The sequence below is a fragment of the Aspergillus pseudoviridinutans genome (assembly GCF_018340605.1).
Source record: "Aspergillus pseudoviridinutans IFM 55266 DNA, scaffold_1, whole genome shotgun sequence".
In the NCBI taxonomy this organism is placed as follows: Eukaryota; Fungi; Ascomycota; class Eurotiomycetes; order Eurotiales; family Aspergillaceae; genus Aspergillus; species Aspergillus pseudoviridinutans.
In genome coordinates this window covers 1,259,965-1,278,436 of record NW_025091281.1, presented here as the reverse complement: position 1 = coordinate 1,278,436, position 18,472 = coordinate 1,259,965, and the positions used below count along the sequence as shown (strand labels likewise).

The 18,472-nt window shown below is 52.1% G+C and overlaps 4 protein-coding genes across 4 annotated transcripts; all 4 read right to left on the bottom strand.

Moving 5' to 3' along the window:
- Positions 1–67: 67 nt before the first annotated feature.
- On the bottom strand, positions 68–1,879 carry Asppvi_000458 (putative MFS transporter; the record flags this gene model as incomplete). Its single annotated transcript, XM_043296767.1, has 2 exons — positions 68–692; positions 780–1,879. 2 exons carry the CDS (start codon positions 1,877–1,879, stop codon positions 68–70), a joined length of 1,725 nt encoding a protein of 574 aa, XP_043152702.1.
- A 948-nt stretch (positions 1,880–2,827) lies between these two features.
- Positions 2,828–9,714, bottom strand: Asppvi_000457 (nucleoporin family protein; the record flags this gene model as incomplete). The annotated part of the gene is made up of 6 exons (XM_043296766.1): positions 2,828–2,941; positions 3,007–4,680; positions 4,737–4,973; positions 5,136–8,902; positions 9,262–9,354; positions 9,618–9,714. The coding sequence occupies 6 exons, from the start codon at positions 9,712–9,714 to the stop codon at positions 2,828–2,830; spliced, it is 5,982 nt and encodes a 1,993-aa protein (XP_043152701.1).
- Positions 9,715–11,180: 1,466 nt separating this feature from the next.
- Asppvi_000456 (acetate--CoA ligase) lies at positions 11,181–13,486 on the bottom strand (the record flags this gene model as incomplete). The annotated part of the gene is made up of 6 exons (XM_043296765.1): positions 11,181–11,243; positions 11,297–11,571; positions 11,626–11,755; positions 11,815–12,075; positions 12,136–13,380; positions 13,448–13,486. The coding sequence occupies 6 exons, from the start codon at positions 13,484–13,486 to the stop codon at positions 11,181–11,183; spliced, it is 2,013 nt and encodes a 670-aa protein (XP_043152700.1).
- Positions 13,487–17,076: 3,590 nt separating this feature from the next.
- On the bottom strand, positions 17,077–18,022 carry Asppvi_000455 (uncharacterized protein; the record flags this gene model as incomplete). The annotated part of the gene is made up of 2 exons (XM_043296764.1): positions 17,077–17,822; positions 17,887–18,022. The coding sequence occupies 2 exons, from the start codon at positions 18,020–18,022 to the stop codon at positions 17,077–17,079; spliced, it is 882 nt and encodes a 293-aa protein (XP_043152699.1).
- Positions 18,023–18,472: the final 450 nt, after the last annotated feature.

Genomic DNA, 18,472 nt, shown 5'->3' with positions numbered 1-18,472 from the left:
CTCCTCCACCTTTTTTCAGCTCAAAGTCGTTTTGTATCAAGCGAACGTCACCCAGAATATCTCGATCTCAATTTTCCGAGTTTGCCTCGTTCTCATCTCGGTGCGCCTCCTTGTTCTCGCTTGCGGCCTTCTGCGTCTCCTTCTCCACCCGTTTCTGATCCAGCTTGGCGAGTCTTGCCAGACGCCATTTCATGCCATGGTGGTACTCCACCCACAGCAGGCCTAGACCTGCCAGCATCAACAAGCCCCAGAAGACGAAGCACCAGCCCCAGCCCATGGCGGTGAGCATATGGTCAATCACAGCGGCACCGACGGCTCCCAGCCAGCATCGAACGAGGTTCGATGCCGCAGACGCGGTAGACGCTCGGTCTGGGAACAGATCCACCATGAGCGTGTTTAGTGTGTTAAGGGAGGCGATGAAGCTGAATCCGATGATGAACTGCAGGACAAGGGGTGCCGCCAGCGGCGCTCCCTGCTGAAGGACCCAGCCATACGGGATGAAGGCAGCTACACCGAGAGCCATGAGGGGAAAGAAAGCCTGTAGACGAGCCTTCTCGATAGGGAAGCCCCGCAAATCGTCACCCTTCTTCCGATCCACTGGCATGCCTATTTTATGAGCAATGCGGCGATAGTTGAAATCCAGCAGCTTGCCGTTGAGAATCGCTGCGATGCATGAACCCACTCCAAGAGGACTATGGTTTCACGAGACAGATATGGTCAGCATATCTCTGGACCTCTGACAAGCCATCCCCAGGGCGGATCAACAGGGAGAAACTTACATGTAGCAAAGACCAATTTGAAGGTCGTTAAAGCCATACAGCTTGCCAAAGAGGTTGGGTGTGCTTGTCAAGAGCGCAGTGTTAGCTAACATGGCCAATCCGACATAGGAGACCACGATGAATGCATCTTTTTCCAGCAGGATCGCGAAAGCCTTGAGTGGATTCGGAAATGAAAGCTTTTTGTCTCCGCGTGCTTGGTTGAGATGTGCTCTCTGCTCCTGATGAGCGAGGCGTTCTTCGGCTGTCATCTTCTTTAGTCGGCGACGTGCGGCCAAGTACTGAATGACAGACATCCTCCACCACTCCTTCGGAGGGACACTACCATTCCCGACGATATTACGATTAGTCTCTGGCATCGTGATCATGAACACCACCAGGTAGCCACCGCTGATGATAACCAGAAACCAGAAAACACTTCTCCAGCCGAGAAACTTGGCCAAAATACCTCCAATGACAGGCCCGAGAGCCGGCGCCACCATAACACCCGCAGACACAGGTCCAATGAAGCTCCCTCTCTCCGCCGCCGTTGCAATGTCCGCTACAACCCCATAGCCAAAGGCAATGGTGCCACTGCTACCAGCGCTTTGGATACAGCGAAGAACCATCAGCGCCGCGTAGCTATTCTGCAATGCGAGGCCGATGTTAGCAGCCAGGTAGACAGTGAACGCAAGAATGTATGCTGGACGACGACCTCCCGAGTCGGCAAAAGTGCCAATGAAACTCGGAGCTAGACCCTGCAAAATCAGGTATGTGGTGATGGTGAGATTGATCAAGGCAGTAGTGAGATGGTAGTTTTTAACAAGCGTGGGCATGACAGGGAAATAGATCTGGGCGGACAGAGGAGAGAAGAACGACGCCATGGTGGTCATTAAGACGATGAAGCGCTTCTCATTCTTGCTAAAGGCCGAATGAGCTTCACCCTCGGTTTCGCCGTCTGCCTGCAGGGTCGTGGCCTTCTGAGCTTCAACAGCAGAAGGATCCGAGCCTGAGGATGCCTCTGCCGGCTTGTCGACATGGTACTGAATCACATTCTCGCCGTCGTTGGAAGAAGAGGAGGGCGCGACTCTCTCCTCCTGGACTTCGCGCACTCCGCCAGACATTGTCAATGAATTCGGTACTTGTGGGATGGCTACAAGAAAGAGATTAGTCCTCGGAAGGAAACACAGGCACCGAGCCAGGACAAGGGTACGTGCATCTGCTTCGCTGTATTGCGTTACTTCCCGGTCTTTCTCTCCTCCTCTGCTTCCGCCCCTTCTTGGAAGAAGCAAGGATAGATCTGCCCTGGAGGACAGTGTTCTCGTATAAAGAAAGCCGGACGCTTGAATACGTTGGCAAATCCGACTGATTGTGCTGCGCTCTTGAAGTGCGTATCTAGGTCCCTGACTGGCAGAGGAGACAAACGGCGATGCACCTAGCCAGGCGCAGGATAGTGAAAGGCTTTGGCAAGAAGACAAGACAAGACCAGAAGTCAGGAAGGCTGTCGTCTTCGTTCAGTCGAAGCTCTGTGTCGCCTTTGCACGACGGGGCCCCGGTATCACTGGCCACAAGCCCAATCAAGACGAAAGCCGGAACCGGGCCTGAAGCCTGAACCGGGGGTCGTCCGCCGCTCTTTCCTCTTTTCTTTATTCATAATGAGCACAGAATGACGACCAGATCAGGCAGGCACCGATTCATGATTACCTGAGGCATCTATCGAGGCAATCTATTCCTAAGGTACACTAGAAAGACACTAGAAACACCATGCTTGATTAGATCTAACGGTAAAACAGGGTAGTGAGATACACGCAAAAGTGGAAGAAAAACGCGACTTCGTAAAACTAGCTCAGTTCCCTTTCTGGATGACACGCTGCACGTTGTCTTTCGAACCCAAGCAATAGCGTAGAGAAACCCATTTGCAGGCAGAGCTGACGTAGCAACAGCTGGCACATCCAAGAAAGCGAAAGTGAGTGAGGAGAACCAAAGTAAATGTCATCAAAGTCACCTCAATGGCCACAAATGCACACATATCTTTCATAATACAAAGGACCTCCTTGCTTTTTTTTCCCTCTTCAATAACCTCCAGCCATGATAGTTTTGTAGTACCTCCGACTCATCTCTGCTGTTTGCATGATGCGCGCGTCGCCGGTGAGAGGTAGGTTGAGCACAGAGGGCAACTCGATCGCCTGTTGTTCGTCAGTTATATTTGAATCAGGGACATCAGTAGCGTTGAGACAGATGCGGTACTTACGCTGACGTCCTCACGTGTTGTCCAACCGGCTACGGCTCGGCTCATTTCCTTGAAGGCGACTCTTGCCTCCAACCMCTCCACTCCAGACCCCTTGCCAATCGTCTCCCCCATCGTGACAAGCGCATTTACTAAGCGGCTCAACTGACTAGGATCACGCTTTCCATTCTTGGCCGTGACAAGGCGCAGGAAATCGTCGTAGATTCCACCGCCGCTCGCCCAGCCTTGGACCTTGCGTTCCGGTCCCTCGCCAAAGCCCGAGATCAATGCCTCCAGAGTGGCGTAGTCCCGTTCAATAACCGCAGTTGGTCCCACGACGCGGCAGAAAGTGGAGTGCGCATCATTCCAGTTGTTACCACGGATCAGACAATCCACCTCTCGGGCGGCATCGCCGCTATCACGAGCAAACAAAGCCTTCGCACCCCAGATCCAGGCCTCCGGAAGCTGCAACTCCGTGGTGAGATACTGCCAGGTGGCATCTGGTGCACCCTCCGCAGTCACTGGTTCGGGTAACGAGGATGCGAAGCGTGCCAACGTCTCCTTGACAGCACGTTCACGATCCGACGCTTGAGAGAGATGGAGCAGAACGAACAGTGCCTGTCCAAGCTCCCCACTAGAACTAAGCTCCCAACCGTAATCCCACACCAGTTGGTCAACCCGCAGCGAGTTGATCTTGAAACTGTCGTGTTGTCCGACAGCGGCCGTGAGTAGCTGATACAGCTGGAACGGCAACCGGTTAGAGAGTTTGTCACCAGTGACAGACTCAGGAAGTAGGGCAGCCGGGAATTCGAGTGCTGGCAAATCAGAGCTCTTGGTAGCAGCAGTAGTACCCGAGTAGACCTTCAGTAAGACCCAGAGAGGAGATTCCCGACCCAGAGTGTCCGACGCGGCGCGCGACATAACATCTCCCTCCAGGTGGGATGCAGAGTAAGGAAAGGCAGATTCGTCCCCGCTCAACTCTTTGGCGAATTTCAGAACGGCATTTTCGATAGGCTCGTCGTCGGCAATACCGTACCACAAACGAAGACCAAAGGCTTGGAACCAGTCCAGCTCGAATCGCTCAGTGAAGGTAAATGTAGATGCACGATCCTCCAAAGCACCACCGGACTTGCCCTCGCTGCGGAGTGAGTTGCCAGCGAGAAGCTCGTACAGAGCTCGGATCGGTTCGGTCATCTCGGAATAGACGTTGTGCTGGCGCCACATCTCAATCTGTCTGGCCATGTCTGATCTAGTTGTGGCATCTCGACCAATTTGCGAGACCAACGTAGCCAAATGAAGATTTTGGCTCGCAACCAGAACTTTGCATGCCTCTTCGACTCGGTGGGAACACAAAAGGTGAACAGCCCGTTCCTCAGAAGATTCAATTTTATCCAGGTCATGGGCGTGTCTCTCGCGCACGATGCTCTCCCATAAACGACTGAGTCGGTCCTTCTTGATACGTTGGAGGTATTTGGGACGGACTTGTGGCGGCACCCCAGCAGAGATATCATCTTCGATCTCATCATTGAACAAGATGTTAGCGAGCTGCCAGATGAGTCTTTCCTGGTCCGATTGTGTGGAGCTCAGCGATGTCTGCGTGAACTGTCCAAAATCGGCCTTAGCCAGACGAGCGGCAGGAATGCCTTCAACGCGCTGGATTTGAGTTTGCTTTCTTTGGGCATCTACCATCTCGCTGGGCTACAACTCTGTGTCAGTATGTGGATATCCTAGGAATGCACAGAATCGGTCCATACCTCGCTGTCTTTCTTGAACACCATCACCTTGACGTCTCTCTCTTCGCTGGTGACAGAAATCTTTTCCTCCCAGCGGGTACCTGTCTGAGGAGAGACTTCTGCCATGTCGTTCCTCGCGCAGATAATTGAATCCATCGGGCCCCAGCGCGGTTTGAAGGAGTGGTGAAAGGCCAGGTCGTCCTCGTTTAATTCATTCGATTCGCCAGCGAAGGTTTTCGGTTGCTTGTTATAAGGCCACTATGAGTTGAAGAAGAGGATTAGTCAATATTTCCACTATAAATTAGTTGTGATTCGACTATCTGTAATAACCGCGTGCAGCGCATAACGTCTAAACTACATCCTAAACAAAGCAAATCGTGAAGGGAAACAACAGATAGCAATGAATCAAGGGAGTCAAACCTCAAAACCTTTCGGCTGTACCGGCTGCGCCTTCAGAGGAGATTGCCCCTGCTGCTTACGCGGCTGCTGGAACAAAGAGTTCATCAGATCGATGCTCGTCGCAAATCCTTTCTGTCGGTTGTCGGTGACAGATTTCTTCGGCGTATCGTCGTGAAGAGGTCGGTCTGTAAAGGCATTTCCTTGTATTTCGCGAAGTGCATCCCGGTTTTGCTTCCTTGGACTGATTGTCCGCTGCAGCTGTTCGGCCCAGTCGCCGCTAAGGTTGAGACGTGCCTTTGAGGGCGTTTCCCAAGGTCTCAACGAGGGTTGGGTGTTGTCAATGTAGCTGTCGGTGCTGTTGGCATCGTCGTGCTCCACGGTATGATCAAGGTTGGGAAAGGTGCCCGCCATATCCATTTCCTCGCCTTCATCGAATTCAACATCTGATTCGCCAGACTGCTGGCTCTCGGTGACATCGTCGCCATCCTGCTCAGTAGTTGAACCCGTGGAGCCGTCCCCTAAAAAAGACTCATCCTCTTCCATATAAGCCGCGTCCTTGTCCCCGATTGTTTCCATTACTTGATTACCAAACGCCCCCGGCACCATCTTGCGCTTCTTGAAATCGAAAGTGTCGTCCTCGACCCCGGCCACAGATCCAACAAAAGAGTCGTCAGTTGTGAATGTGGAGGTTGGCTCCGAGCCCACGGTGTTCGCGAGATTGGCGGGAGTCTGGGCCTTCGGAGTCGGAGTGTCAGGAGCAGCACTCAAAGTGCTTTGGTTGAGGCTCTCACCTTCATCATCGCTTTCATAATCAAGGCCATAGGTGGTGAAGTGGGGGACCTTGAAGATCCATGTTCCCGTCTCCGTCTCGTAGTCGATAAACTCAGTATTGTGCACCTTTCTCAGACGGTCGACGTGTTTCTCGAAAAGGGGCCCGCTTGTAAGGGGTGAAGGCGACTTCTTGTCCCTACCTCTCGGCCACGAGTTTTCTATCCGTAAAATAGATGGCACGTTCAGACCCTTGCCCATTGGAGGCTTAATTGCTTCATCGGGGTACACCGTGATCTTACGCACGCCGATTTCCACGAGTCCGCCAAAAATCTGGTCGAGGTCGATGGTTGTCAGATCGACAGGCTCATCGAAAGTCACCTGACCGCAACGTTGACGGCCGACAGTGAAGCCAACAACATGCTTGAGGTCTTCACGGCTCATCTTACTGAGTTCGGCACGGGATGGCTTCATCCAGTACTCGCCAGGTTTGGGGTCACTGCCGGAAATGAAGGGAAGTCTGCTGGAGCTGTCGGTGATAGCAGCATGCTCAGAGTCTTCTGGAACAGAGGGGAGATCTTTGCTACGGACGGATTCCATCTCCGGACGGGCAACCATGTCAGTGGACGTCTTTACGCCGTTAATTCCGTTGACGCTTCCAGGCTTGCGAATGGAACGCAGGAATCCAAGTTCCTCCGGGGTAGGTTCCGGGCTCTCAGATGCCACAGGAACGATTTCCCCGCCAGTAGTTGCTTCAGGTGCCTTTGAAGATGAAGCATCGAAGCTCACTCGCTTCTTCATTTTGTCGGTCGACTGAGTAGCATCCTCGCCATTAGTGATCGGAGCGGCGGGAGTGCTTGCGGGACGCGCGAACAGGTCGTTGCGCAAGGACCGATCGATGGTCAAGCGCTTCAGGCTTCCACTGGACAAGCGAGAAGTACCAGAAAGCGCACCGGGGGACAAGACACTGTCAGTCTCCGGGTCGAAGGTCTTGCGCAGGTTGCTTGTCGAGAAGCTCTTGCTGAAGCTACCCCGTCCAAGGCTGCCGCCAACACTTCCGCGAAGGCTGCCGCCCAAGAGACTGCTTCCCAGGCCAGTAGGCGTGCTAGTAGAGCTGGAGGGTGATCCGTAAGTGGAGTAGGAAAATCCGTATCCCTGGCGCTTTGGGGGTGTGATAAGACGATTTGCTGCAGTTGGTGTAATCTTGTAGACAGGCAGTGGAGTGCGCTGCTTTTGCTTGATCGACGAAGAGAGCGGTGTGGCCAGGGGGCCAGGGCTTGGGGCACTAGGAGCAGGCAAGCCAGAGAAAATGGACTGGTTGCCATACGGATTGCCATCGAGCAAAGAAGCCTGCAGACTTCCAGGAACAGGCTGCTGTGCCTGCTGCTGTTGCAGTGGTTGTGCCTGTTGAGTTGTACCGAAGAGGCTACTGGTGCCGAGGCCAGTTTGTTGTTGTTGGCCCTGAGTGTTGCCGAAGAGCGAAGAACCCGTGGTCTGAGCAGTTGCACCTTGGCCCCCAAACAGAGAGCTACCGGTACCAGTGGCGCCGCCGAAGAGGCTCGGCTTCTGTTGCTGCTGAGCTTGACCACCACCAAACAGACTGCCTGTACCCGTCTGTTGATTCTGGGTTCCTCCAAAACCTCCGAATGCGCTAGTGCCAGTGCCAGTGCCAGATGTTCCCGCGCCAAACAGGCTCTTTTGGCCCTGCTGCTGATTCCCACCGAAAAGAGAACCTGTCCCAGTTTGCTGAGTATTACCCCCGAAAAGCCCGCCACCTGTGGTCTGCTGCTGAGGCTGTTGAGCGTTCTGACCGAAAAGGGAAGTGCCCGTAGTACCAGCTGTACCGCCACCGAAGAGGCCGGTGCCAGAAGGCTGCTGCTGTTGAGTGGTCGCGCCGAAACCGCCAAATAATCCCTTGTTCTGCGTCTGGTTCTGAGCCTGGTTCTGCTGACCGAATCCACCAAACGCACCCGTACCACCAGTCTGCTGCTGACCGCCAAATGGAGAGGAGGTTGCGGCAGTACCACCGAACGGAGTGGCGGTGCTGGTATTTTGCGTGCCGAATCCGCCGAACCCGGTGCCGGTACCAGTCGTAGCGGTGCCTGTACCTCCGCCGAACAAAGGCTTAGCTTGCTGTTGAGTGTTGCCACCGAATAACGAACCTCCCGTTCCTGTCCCCGTTCCAAATCCAGTTGTACCAGTTGGCGTGGAACCAAAGCCGCCAGTCGTGGCAGTGGTACCACCGAACAGGCTGGGCTGAGAAGTTGTGGAGGTTCCTCCTCCGAAGAGGGAGGTTGCTGGTTTGGCGGCTCCAAACAAAGGGTTAGTGGAGGTAGAGCCAAATCCGCCAGTGGTCTGGGTCGTGCCAAATGCGGAGGGCGCGCTGGTGCCGGCGCCAAATGGCGAAGAAGTAGTGCCAAATCCAGTGGACGGTTGCGCTCCGAAGCCGGATCCACCGAAGGCTGAGGTTCCAAAAGCACCGGCCTGTCCACTTGCGTTTCCGAACCTGCGACCCTGGTTATAGTCGCCCAATCGCAGCTCCTCGAAGGAATATTTGCTGTATGGTTGCTGGAAGGAGATGCTTTGATAGTGGTTGGTCACATTGGAACTGCTATCCTTCTCCGTGAACGGGCTGAATGGAGTGCTACCGGTGCCTTCACAGGGAGGCACTGCCTGTTGGAAAGCCGTTCCCGTGCCACCGACAAAGGCAGCAGTGCTTCCGAAACCGCCTCCTGTTCCAAAGCCACCAGTAGTACCGGTGGCGGGGGTGGTGGTGGTGCCGAAGCCGCCAGCAGGCTTGTTGCCGAACAGTCCACCGCCAGTTGTTCCAGTGCTTCCAAAGCCTCCAGTCGTTCCTGTAGTTCCTGTCGAGCCGAAGCCACCAAATCCAGTACCGCCTGTGGTGGAAGTTCCACCGCCGAAGAGACTACCACCAGATGTTGTACCAGTGCCAAAACCGCCAGCGCGATTTTGGCTGCCGAATAGCGAGTTCTGTTGGTTTTGTGTATTTGCTCCAAAGCCTAGAAATAAAACCCCGCGTTAGTACCTGAAGATGAGCTTCATTTTGAAGAAAATGGCAAAGCATCAATGATTGAAACAGTCCGTCCTCGGACAGGGATCCCATGTAAGCCTTGAAGACAATGTTCCCGGACAACTCAACACTCGCGGACCATATCAAGTAACCCAGAAGTGGAGCGTCCGCGACCTGGGCCTCTGAATACCGGGTCAACTGGTATGTAACGCAACTACGGTCGCAGTTCACTTTAAACTGCGTGGCGACTCCAACCAAAGGAGCGCGGAACCCCGGGATCTGTCCAAGGATGGGACGCAGAGAAGAGAAGAACCGCGAAGCTGATGAACATCGTCATTGTGCACCTACCTCCGCCGGAACCAAAGCTACTGGAGGTGTTCCCAAATAGGCCACCGCCTGATGTGCTACCGCCACCAAAAGGGGACGAGGTGGATCCAAAGCCTAGATGACGGGGAAGATGCGGTCAGAGACTGTAGTCAAGCTGCGATTCCTTCTCTTGTGGCTACTGCGTCGCCCTTCGTCGCGAGTATCCGCGGGGTGGTGGCGAGATCCAGTGGTTGTGAGAGACCGTCACGGGCCGACGTCAGAGGCACCAGCATAGTCCTGGACAGAGATCCCAAGCAAACGAGGCACGACAAACAGTTTATGAATGATGGGCGGGATATGAATAATATCGCACTATGATGATGGATCACAAGACCTACCTCCTCCAGAAGTTGTACCACCAAAGCCAGAGCCGGCGCCGAAGCCAGAGCTCTGCTGGGTGTTTTGTCCAAATCCTCCGAAGCCACCGAAAGACATGATGATTGACGACGTTCTTTGGGGATTAAGAATTCATAAGTTGAGAAGCGAAAAGCGTTCGTTGACCGAGTTATTAGAGAGGTCCTGAACGTAAATAAACTGTTAGAAAGGTGATCTATCGCGACGCCTTCGCACGAAGTCGAAATTCGAAAAGAAAACTTGCGAGTCAGAGTGGCTTCGACGCGCAAGAGGAGGGAAGCTCACAAAGAGTTTGTGTTTGTTTTAGCTTTTCTCTCGGATCGCTCCCTCTGCTTTTATAGGGGCGAAATGGTCAACCCTAGCTTAAGACGGATTGTAAAGGACTGTCAAAGCCAGAGAGCGAAGTATCTAAAGAGATGGTGGCAATGGGGTTAGGAAAGATGGCAAAGAGGACGGGGGGTGGGAAGGGAAGAAGTGACGCGCAGAGATCAAGAAAAAGAGGAAGAAAGCTGCCCCAGAGCGAAGTGAGATGGGAGGCGGCCCGCAAGTTCAGTGGATTGCCTGTTGCGGTTTAGCCTCCGAGGCACCTTGGTCACCTAAGGTACGGTTGTAGTTACTTGTAGGTATGTTTGGGCCTGGAGGACCATTCACTACTCACTACCTTACTCACTACTAAGGTATCTGAACTGGGGAAAGTGAACAGGAGGAAAGTGATTCAAGAGTGAAGTAGATTGTGCTTTTGTAGTAGTTGCTCCCATGGTAGGTTTCCCTTATTAATGCCCCATTCAACGGCGGCACTTTTACTGGGAGCGTTGTCGACCGACCGTCATGTGACCACGGATGCCTGATCAGGTGGACGGCATCAGAGGCATCTCTGGCGGATTACTGCACTCCATAATAGATGAATGGATAATGTCAATAGACAACACGGTACAGCACTGAAAACCTGTCTAATCAATAGGGCCGTCATTGCCTTTGGACTACATAATTCCGTCGAAAATAATGTGGAGCACCACACTGGTTTCCATTTCTCGTCTTTCGCTGTAATGAAGTGACTCGACATGTTCTTCATGTTTCACGACCCTATATTGCTCGTACTGGTCATCCTTACTCGGTCTACTATTGGGGAAACAAGAAACAATCGCATAATTTCTAGAATGAGATGCCGATGAGGTGCTGACTTCAAAGCCTTCCATGACATTTCTTTAGCATAGTACATTCGCCCACGTTCTTCCCTGTCCAGTCGGTTCCCCTTTATGGTGGAAGAGGTGACAACAGGCTCCGTTCCCTACAAGGCGCACTGGAACATTTGAAGATGTGTAATATATATAGATAAAATGACTATGGCTAAATTATACGCCAAATTTCAAAGTGGGTACAACAGGGAATCACGGTATAAGAAAAGACGGCTCTGCTTCCCGACAATCCTGGGTCGGAACATCAGCTCAACGTGCGAGAAAGTTCCCTTCCTTTGATTCATTTTGTTTTCCAAACGCTTCTTTGGTTCATGGCTCTTCTGTCATCGATAGTCGTGTCATCATTCAAATCTAGTTGGCTCGGGCGGCATGAACAGTCTCAATGATCTTGTCGACCACCGAAGGATCCGACAACTAGGACTCAGTCAGCACCAGATAGTAGTCAAATATAGGTTCGAGCAACTCACGGTCGAGGTATCACCCAAGCTATCTTCTTCACCGCTCAGAATCTTCCGTAGGATACGGCGCATAATCTTGCCACTGCGAGTCTTGGGGAGGTCTTCTACGACGTAAACCGCCTTGGGTGCGGCAAATGGTCCGATTGACTTCCGAACCTGCATCACAAGGTCCTTGCGAACTTGCTCGGTGGTTTCGTTGCCCTGCTTGAGAGAAACGAAGGCGTTGACAGCTTGGCCAGTGAGCTCATCGGTAATACCGACGACAGCAGCTTCGGCAACCTGGTCTGTAGCGACAATTAGCTCGCGACAGTCGCATTGGATTCTGCAAGGCTACTTACGGTGTTCAATAAGAGCGGCCTCAATCTCAGCAGTAGACAAACGGTGTCCAGAGACGTTGACCACGTCGTCGACACGACCGCGAATCCAGTAGTATCCGTCGTGGTCACGGCCAGCGCCATCTCCAGTGAACTAGAACAATACAGTCAGCCAAATGTCCTTGCAGAAATCGTAGGAATAAAGTATCTTACGTAGTAGCCCTTGTAGACGTTCAGGTAAGTGTCCATATAGCGCTTGTGGGCACCCCACACGGTCCGGGCCATGCTGGGCCAGGGCTGCTTGAAAGCAAGAACACCCTCCACATCATTACCAGAGATCTCCTCGCCGGAAACGGGGTCGATGATAGCGGGCTCGATACCGAAGAAGGGCAAGGATGCACTGCCTGGCTTGGTGGGAGTAATTCCGCCGAGGGGAGTGATGACGTGTGAGCCGGTCTCKGTTTGCCAGTATGTCTGTCTCAAGCATTAGTCACAGAGTAGGGAGTTTAGAAAGGGGTTTCTGGAAGTTCTTACGTCGCAGATGTGAGCTTCCTCCTTCCCAACCTTCTCGAAGTACCACTTCCAGACCTCAGCGGCAATTGGTTCACCGACGGAGCCCAGGATACGTAGCTGCTCCATCTTGTGGTGGATGTGCTCATCACCAGCACGCTTCAGCAGACGCAGAGCTGTGGGGGCGACATAGAACTGAGTGACCTTGTGCTTCTCGATGACATCCCAGTAGCGGGAGAAGTTGGGGTAGGCGGGAGTACTTTCGAAAACGACAGTAGAGCAACCAAGAAGAAGAGGCGCATAGACGACGTAGGTGTGTCCGGTAATCCAGCCAACGTCACCGCCGCAGAAGAAGCGATCATCGTCATGGATGTCAAAGACGTACTTGCCGGTCATCGCGGCACCAAGGAGGTAGCCGGCAGTAGTGTGCATGACACCCTTGGGCTTACCGGTGGAACCGGAGGTGTAGAGGAGGAAAAGAGGGTCCTCGGAGTTCATTGACTCAGGAGCGAGATAGGAGGGGTACTTCTCCACCTCCTCGTGCCACCAAATGTCACGGCCTTTGGTCCAGGGAACCTCAGCACCCGTACGCTTGTAGACCAGCACACTGGTAACATCAGGGCACTGCTTGAGGGCCTCATCGACAATGCGCTTGGTGCCAATCACCTTGCCACCACGCTTACCCTCATCTGTGGTGATAACGACCTTGGATCCGGCATCGAGAACACGATCACGAAGGGAGTCCGAGGAGAAACCAGCGAAGACAACGGAGTGAACGGCACCGATACGGGCACAGGCGAGGAAGGCCACAACGGCTTCAGGAATCATGGGAAGGTAGATAGCGACAGTGTCACCCTTCTTGACACCGTGTTGTTTCAGGACCCAGGCAACGCGGGAGACTTCGCGGAGGAGCTCGCCGTAGGTAATGATACGGCCCTCATTAGGCTCGTCGGCCTCGTAGATGATCGCGACCTTGTTAGGGTTCTTGATAGCATGGCGATCCACACAGTTGAATGAGGCATTCAAGCGACCTTCGACGAACCAGGCATTGTCACCATTCTCGAGGGAGCCGACGTGGGTGGTTTGGAAGTCTTGCTCGAAAGTGAGCAGCTCACGGGCCATGCGGGCCCAGAAGGTGTCAGGGCTACGGACAGACTCGTCGTATAGTTTCTTGTACTCGTCCAAATCTTTCAGATGAGTCTTTGAAGGGTGCTTCTCATAGAATGCCTTGGGGACGTGAAAAGTGTCGACTTCGTGGGCCTCGAGCACCTAAACAAATGTTATTAGCCCACAGGCCGAAAAACTCCCGAGAAGAATCCGAGGGAAATTTGCTCACCACGGCCGCCTTTGGGGGATTAACGTCGCCGTCAGACATGTTGGCGAGCTCTCAAGAAAAATGTTGAGCTTCAACAGATCGAAATTTGAAGAATTCAGGAGAAAAGAAGTGAAGAAAGCTGAGTTGGTTGAGAAATGCTGCTAAAGATGCGGGGGTCAGCTTTTGTGAGCACTGGAAGCATTGCAAATGCACGTGAGTTAAAACAAAGGAAATTAAGCTAAGCAATTGCAAAAGCAGTTAGACAGGAGTAGTGCGGCCGAGGGGCTGCTTGCTTGTGGTGGGGTAAAGCTGAGCCCATGCTAGGTACCTACCGTAAAGAGAGAGAGAGCTAAGGTAGGGAGGGGGGTAGCAGTAAGGTCGTAACGTATCACTCTACTCGAGAGTACGATATGGACCACCTTCGACACGAGGGTAAATGTAAGAGGGGAGAGATTAGGATGAGGAGTAGAAGGGAGACGACAGAAATAATAGAAAATAAAAGCACTGAGGAGAAGACGGGAAGGCCAGGCCGTTATATCTATTAGCCGTTCAGTACTACTGTTTGGTGAAAGACGCTAAAAGAGGATAATGTTGAGGTCCCGCTCCCCGGGTGTCCGGTGGTCGGTGGAGACGACGAATGGTTATCCTTAGTGTTTGTTACTACTGTCTAAGGATTAGATGCATTTGATCGCTCTACCGAGTATAAGATAATAGGTCGGATTCACCCAAGGATCCATACGACTTCTACGGCCTTGGGAGTTTGGAACTTGGGGAGAACACATCTCCTTCCGGACGACCGTAGTGACAGCATAACAGACGATCGATGTGAAGGAATAGGTCCATATAGCTTCTCTCCATAGCTTCTCTCCATAATAGCAAGGACATATTCTAATCCATTCTTGTCCCCCTCAGCTAACGCTGATTGTAACTACAATAACTCGTCTACTCAAAAGCTAGCTAACAACGAGAAGCTTACTCTCAGTCTCCCAGGTCTCCAGGTTTCGACACGCACTGGCCCGGGACGCATCCAGAAATTGGGCTCGGCCATGCGGGGCTTGACAGGTGATCGTTCCGTTGCTCCGGGGAAGGAATTTGGAGGGTGGGATGGTTTCTGAGTAATCCAAGACGAAAACAGCCACTACAAGTATTGCACAATAAGAATCGCTGGAGAACTCCTGTAAGTGTTGGTTATTGGTTCATGTCGCTTGGCGGTCCCTACATGCCTACTTACCTTGGGATACAGGAGGTAGCTACCCCGCCAAAATTGTTATCATACGGATATGCTTGTCTATCACCATGTTGCTGAGTCCAGTGAACAGGTGCCATTATTATGTTTGCGAATCCTTGAACATACCTGCTATTTGATTATTTGATGGCCAAAGAGGCAGGTCAAATCCACGACCAATGGAACTAAATAACTTGGAGGGGGTAGATACCTAATATCTACTTCGTACTGGTGATCTACGGACTGGATTCCTAATGGAACTAACCTTACCCTTAGTACTAAGCTCACTAAGTCGAATCTCGTAATTGTCATCATTATTATTACCACTCGGGTTGTAACGCCGTAAGCATGCGGGGAGAGCCATAGAGTTTACTACTACTTTTAAAAAAAAAAAAGGAATTTGTGATTTCGGTCGTGTCAATCCACATTGGCAATTAGACATACAGAGTATATCAGATAGAAAAATATTTCCGTCTAGATATTTCTTCTAATACTCTAGACTATTTCTATCGGTGGCAACGTTCTCTTCTATTCAAGAATGAGATCTGATGCCTCAGGTTTATCCCTGAGTACCTAACAGACAAGGCCATTTAGGCCATGCAGCTAGGAGAATCAACGAGCAGGCGGGGCCAGTGGATGTTACTGTTCAGGTAGAGATGGTCTGTACCTGTTTATTAGGTAACGCTAGGAGTCTACCTACTTCTCTTGCAGCATGACTGGCTGTACTTACCGAATTGATCAACTCTAGACCTCTGTAACTCTACGCCTATATGATGAAAATGAGTTTTCCTTACCCAGACTGACGGATTGGTGCTTGTCATGGTCTTCTTGGCGGCTTGAACCGGGCATTTCGAAATGATTAAGCATGGATGGCGGGAAAGTTGAATGCCCCTCCTAGACTCCTTGGGTCCAAGGTTGATCATTTGGACTTCTTTGCAAACTGCAGTGAAAGAGTGAGGACCATGAATATCATTATCTCGGCTACGACTCCACTGATGAAATAGATCTTCTATTCGGCTCGATTGAATACGGTCGCACGGAAGCTCGGGCATCAGTCAAAGCGTACACAATGTCATGTACTGCTTAGGGCCGAGGTAACGGTATATACTCCGTAGGTAGTTTGTGGTTCGGCATGGATATATCTGCTTCTTTTCCTTTCATCCTGTTCACCTCAGTCCTCAAATAGTCTTGGGAGGTCAACCGTCTCTTGTGGTGGACACCATTTTGATTTCGAGACAACTCGGTTGCGTTAGCCTCCTTCCGGCATGTCTAGTACCTGACGGGCCCTCGTCTGATGCTTTAGCTCGCCCACGTTGCATTCTTAGAGAGCCTCTAATGCACCCTCCTTCCCCTGACTTGTCTGTCAGTGTATGGGTCTGGCATCCTGGCGATGTTACGTCCCTCAGACATGGGACCAATGACACGTATCCCATGATACGCAACCTTGACATCCTTTCGATCAGAGAGCCGACTGCTTCCATTTTCTCAAAGCAGGTACCTTACATTAACGCTCTGGCGCAGTTCAGGCACGGTCCGAAAGACTTAAAGCATGGTACGAAAGTGAGTACTACTCTACATAGCCGTACAATAGGAATACGTACTCGCAACAGTTTTCCCCCACCTAATCCTTGACAGCAATCTACCGCGATTGCTTTAGCAGGTGCGCCGGCGTCAAATCAACACTTGGTCAAATTGTCACTGGCTCAGGGGAAAAAAATTTTTCACTGCTCCTATGAGCAATCAGGCGTATTATTTTCTCGTCCCTGGTTCCCGGTCGTCTTTACTTTAGTCCAGGTTGCCMAGTCCATTCGTATGTCCACAACTCGGCCGCCAAAGACAAATGTAAATACCTGGCGCGCCTCAATAATGCAATTATTCCGCTCACCCAACGCAAGGTAACCTGACGCTATCTTTGTTGATCTTAACCTCTGGGAATCTAGTTGACTAGTAGTGATCGCGAACTGCTCGAGACACCTGCCAGCCGCATCAGACATGCTTTGTCCTTTGCCGGTCAGTTGGCAGAGAAGGAATCGATCAACGGCTACTCCGTAGACGCTACTAATTATAATAGAATTGGGTGCCTAGCAATTGAGCTTGCAGAAATACTCGTACATTGTTATCAAGACAAAGTAAGTTCAGGCGGAATTATTACTACTGCAGCCCACCGCTCCACGGACAGGTACCAGTGTCGCTGGCAATCACAGGACATTGAATGCGAAGCACGCTTATGCAGTAAGTCATAGATAGGAAAGGTTTATTCTTGACAGACTGCCCCGAGCTCAATAGCTCAATAAAATTCGTAATTAAATCATCATGCACAAGGGAAACGCTTGAGCCTGTTTCCATGCATTCGTAAGCTGCGGAATAATTCAAACCCACTAGTCAAATAGGACCGAACTCCTCGACTCAATCATGCCATGCCTATCTAAGAAGCCAGCCAATCTCGATGCCACCAAGCGCTCATTCCAAGCAAGAATAGCACTATACTGCCGTCCTGGATAACATCCCTGAACAACTGAATCCACATCCCAGGCCCAGCCAGCCCCCCGCCCCTACTCCTTAGCATTATCCTGGCCCCGCTCAGCACCATCTCCCCCGTCGTGAAGAGAACAAATGGGTTCCGGGCTGTCGCAGGAGGCGGCGGCTGGCTTCCGTAGGTCGCGACAGACGTGCTGATGATCACGAGGAAGTAGACCCCCATGACAACGGAGAAGAGTACATGAAGCACCTTCCACGTCCAGATCTCCCGCTTCTCCTCGTCCGTCTTGGGTCGTGTCGCTGCGCCGAGCATGCTTGAAACGAATGGCGGGATGCCAAGGGCGGATGCTAGTTCTGCTTGCGAGACTCCAGGTCCGGCCTCGCCGCCGCCGCCTGGGCCTTGGTCCAGTCCTGGCATCCCACCCGCCATGAGGGAGTTAAGCAGTTTCATCGTGGGGTCTTCATCGGGGCCTTCCTGTGCTGCAGGCGGCGCGTTTTGGCGCAGGAGGGCCCGGATATACTCCTGTTGTGCTTGGAGGTCTTCTGGGCCCTGGTCCTCGACGCTAGCTGTTGGTCGGATGGGCGCTGGGTGTGTTTGACGGGGTGCCCCTGTTTCGGGGACGGAGACAGGTGCAGGAGGCTGGGGTGAGGGTGAAGGCGAGAGTGACGGGGCGGAGAACGATTCTTCGCGAGCTGGCAGTTGCAATATGAATCAGTAAGGAACGCTGACGAGAAAGCAAGGCATAAATATTCGTACCACTTTGCGGTGTCCGTCCGCTCAAGCTTGTAATCTTGTCCAAGCGTGCTGCACCACCTTCTCGGATTTTGGCCTCACGGCGCTCACGACGCAGCCTGGCTGCTCGTTGAGCCGGCGACTCTTCTGTAGATGACATATTCAGGCTGTGAATTTCGGCGATGGCTGTTGAAGATGTGCCGGATGCTGAGGCGTGGCGGATGTTTCGAGCGATCTACCGCGACAAGGGAGGTATTTTTGATTTGCAGAATAAGGAGCTCTGGGTTCCCAACTGCAACTTCAAAAAGGCAGGAGCTTGGTGGGTGGTTAGGTTAGGAAAAGCTGCCCACCTATTTTGTGAGGGTGTGGATTGACATTTGGCACTTGACACAACAAGGTTGTCAATTATCCGCCGCTGTGGCGCAGTTTAGCATCTCTTGAGACCTACATATGGACAAGTGCGGAATTGCACTGTACCTTAATGCCCATAACCTCTGCAATCAACACATCTTAAGTATAGAACTGGCATTGTTATATTATGAAATATATATTGGTTTTGCTTTATTCGCAGGGTTGCAATGTTGATTTCTCAGTGGCCCTGCAAAGGCCA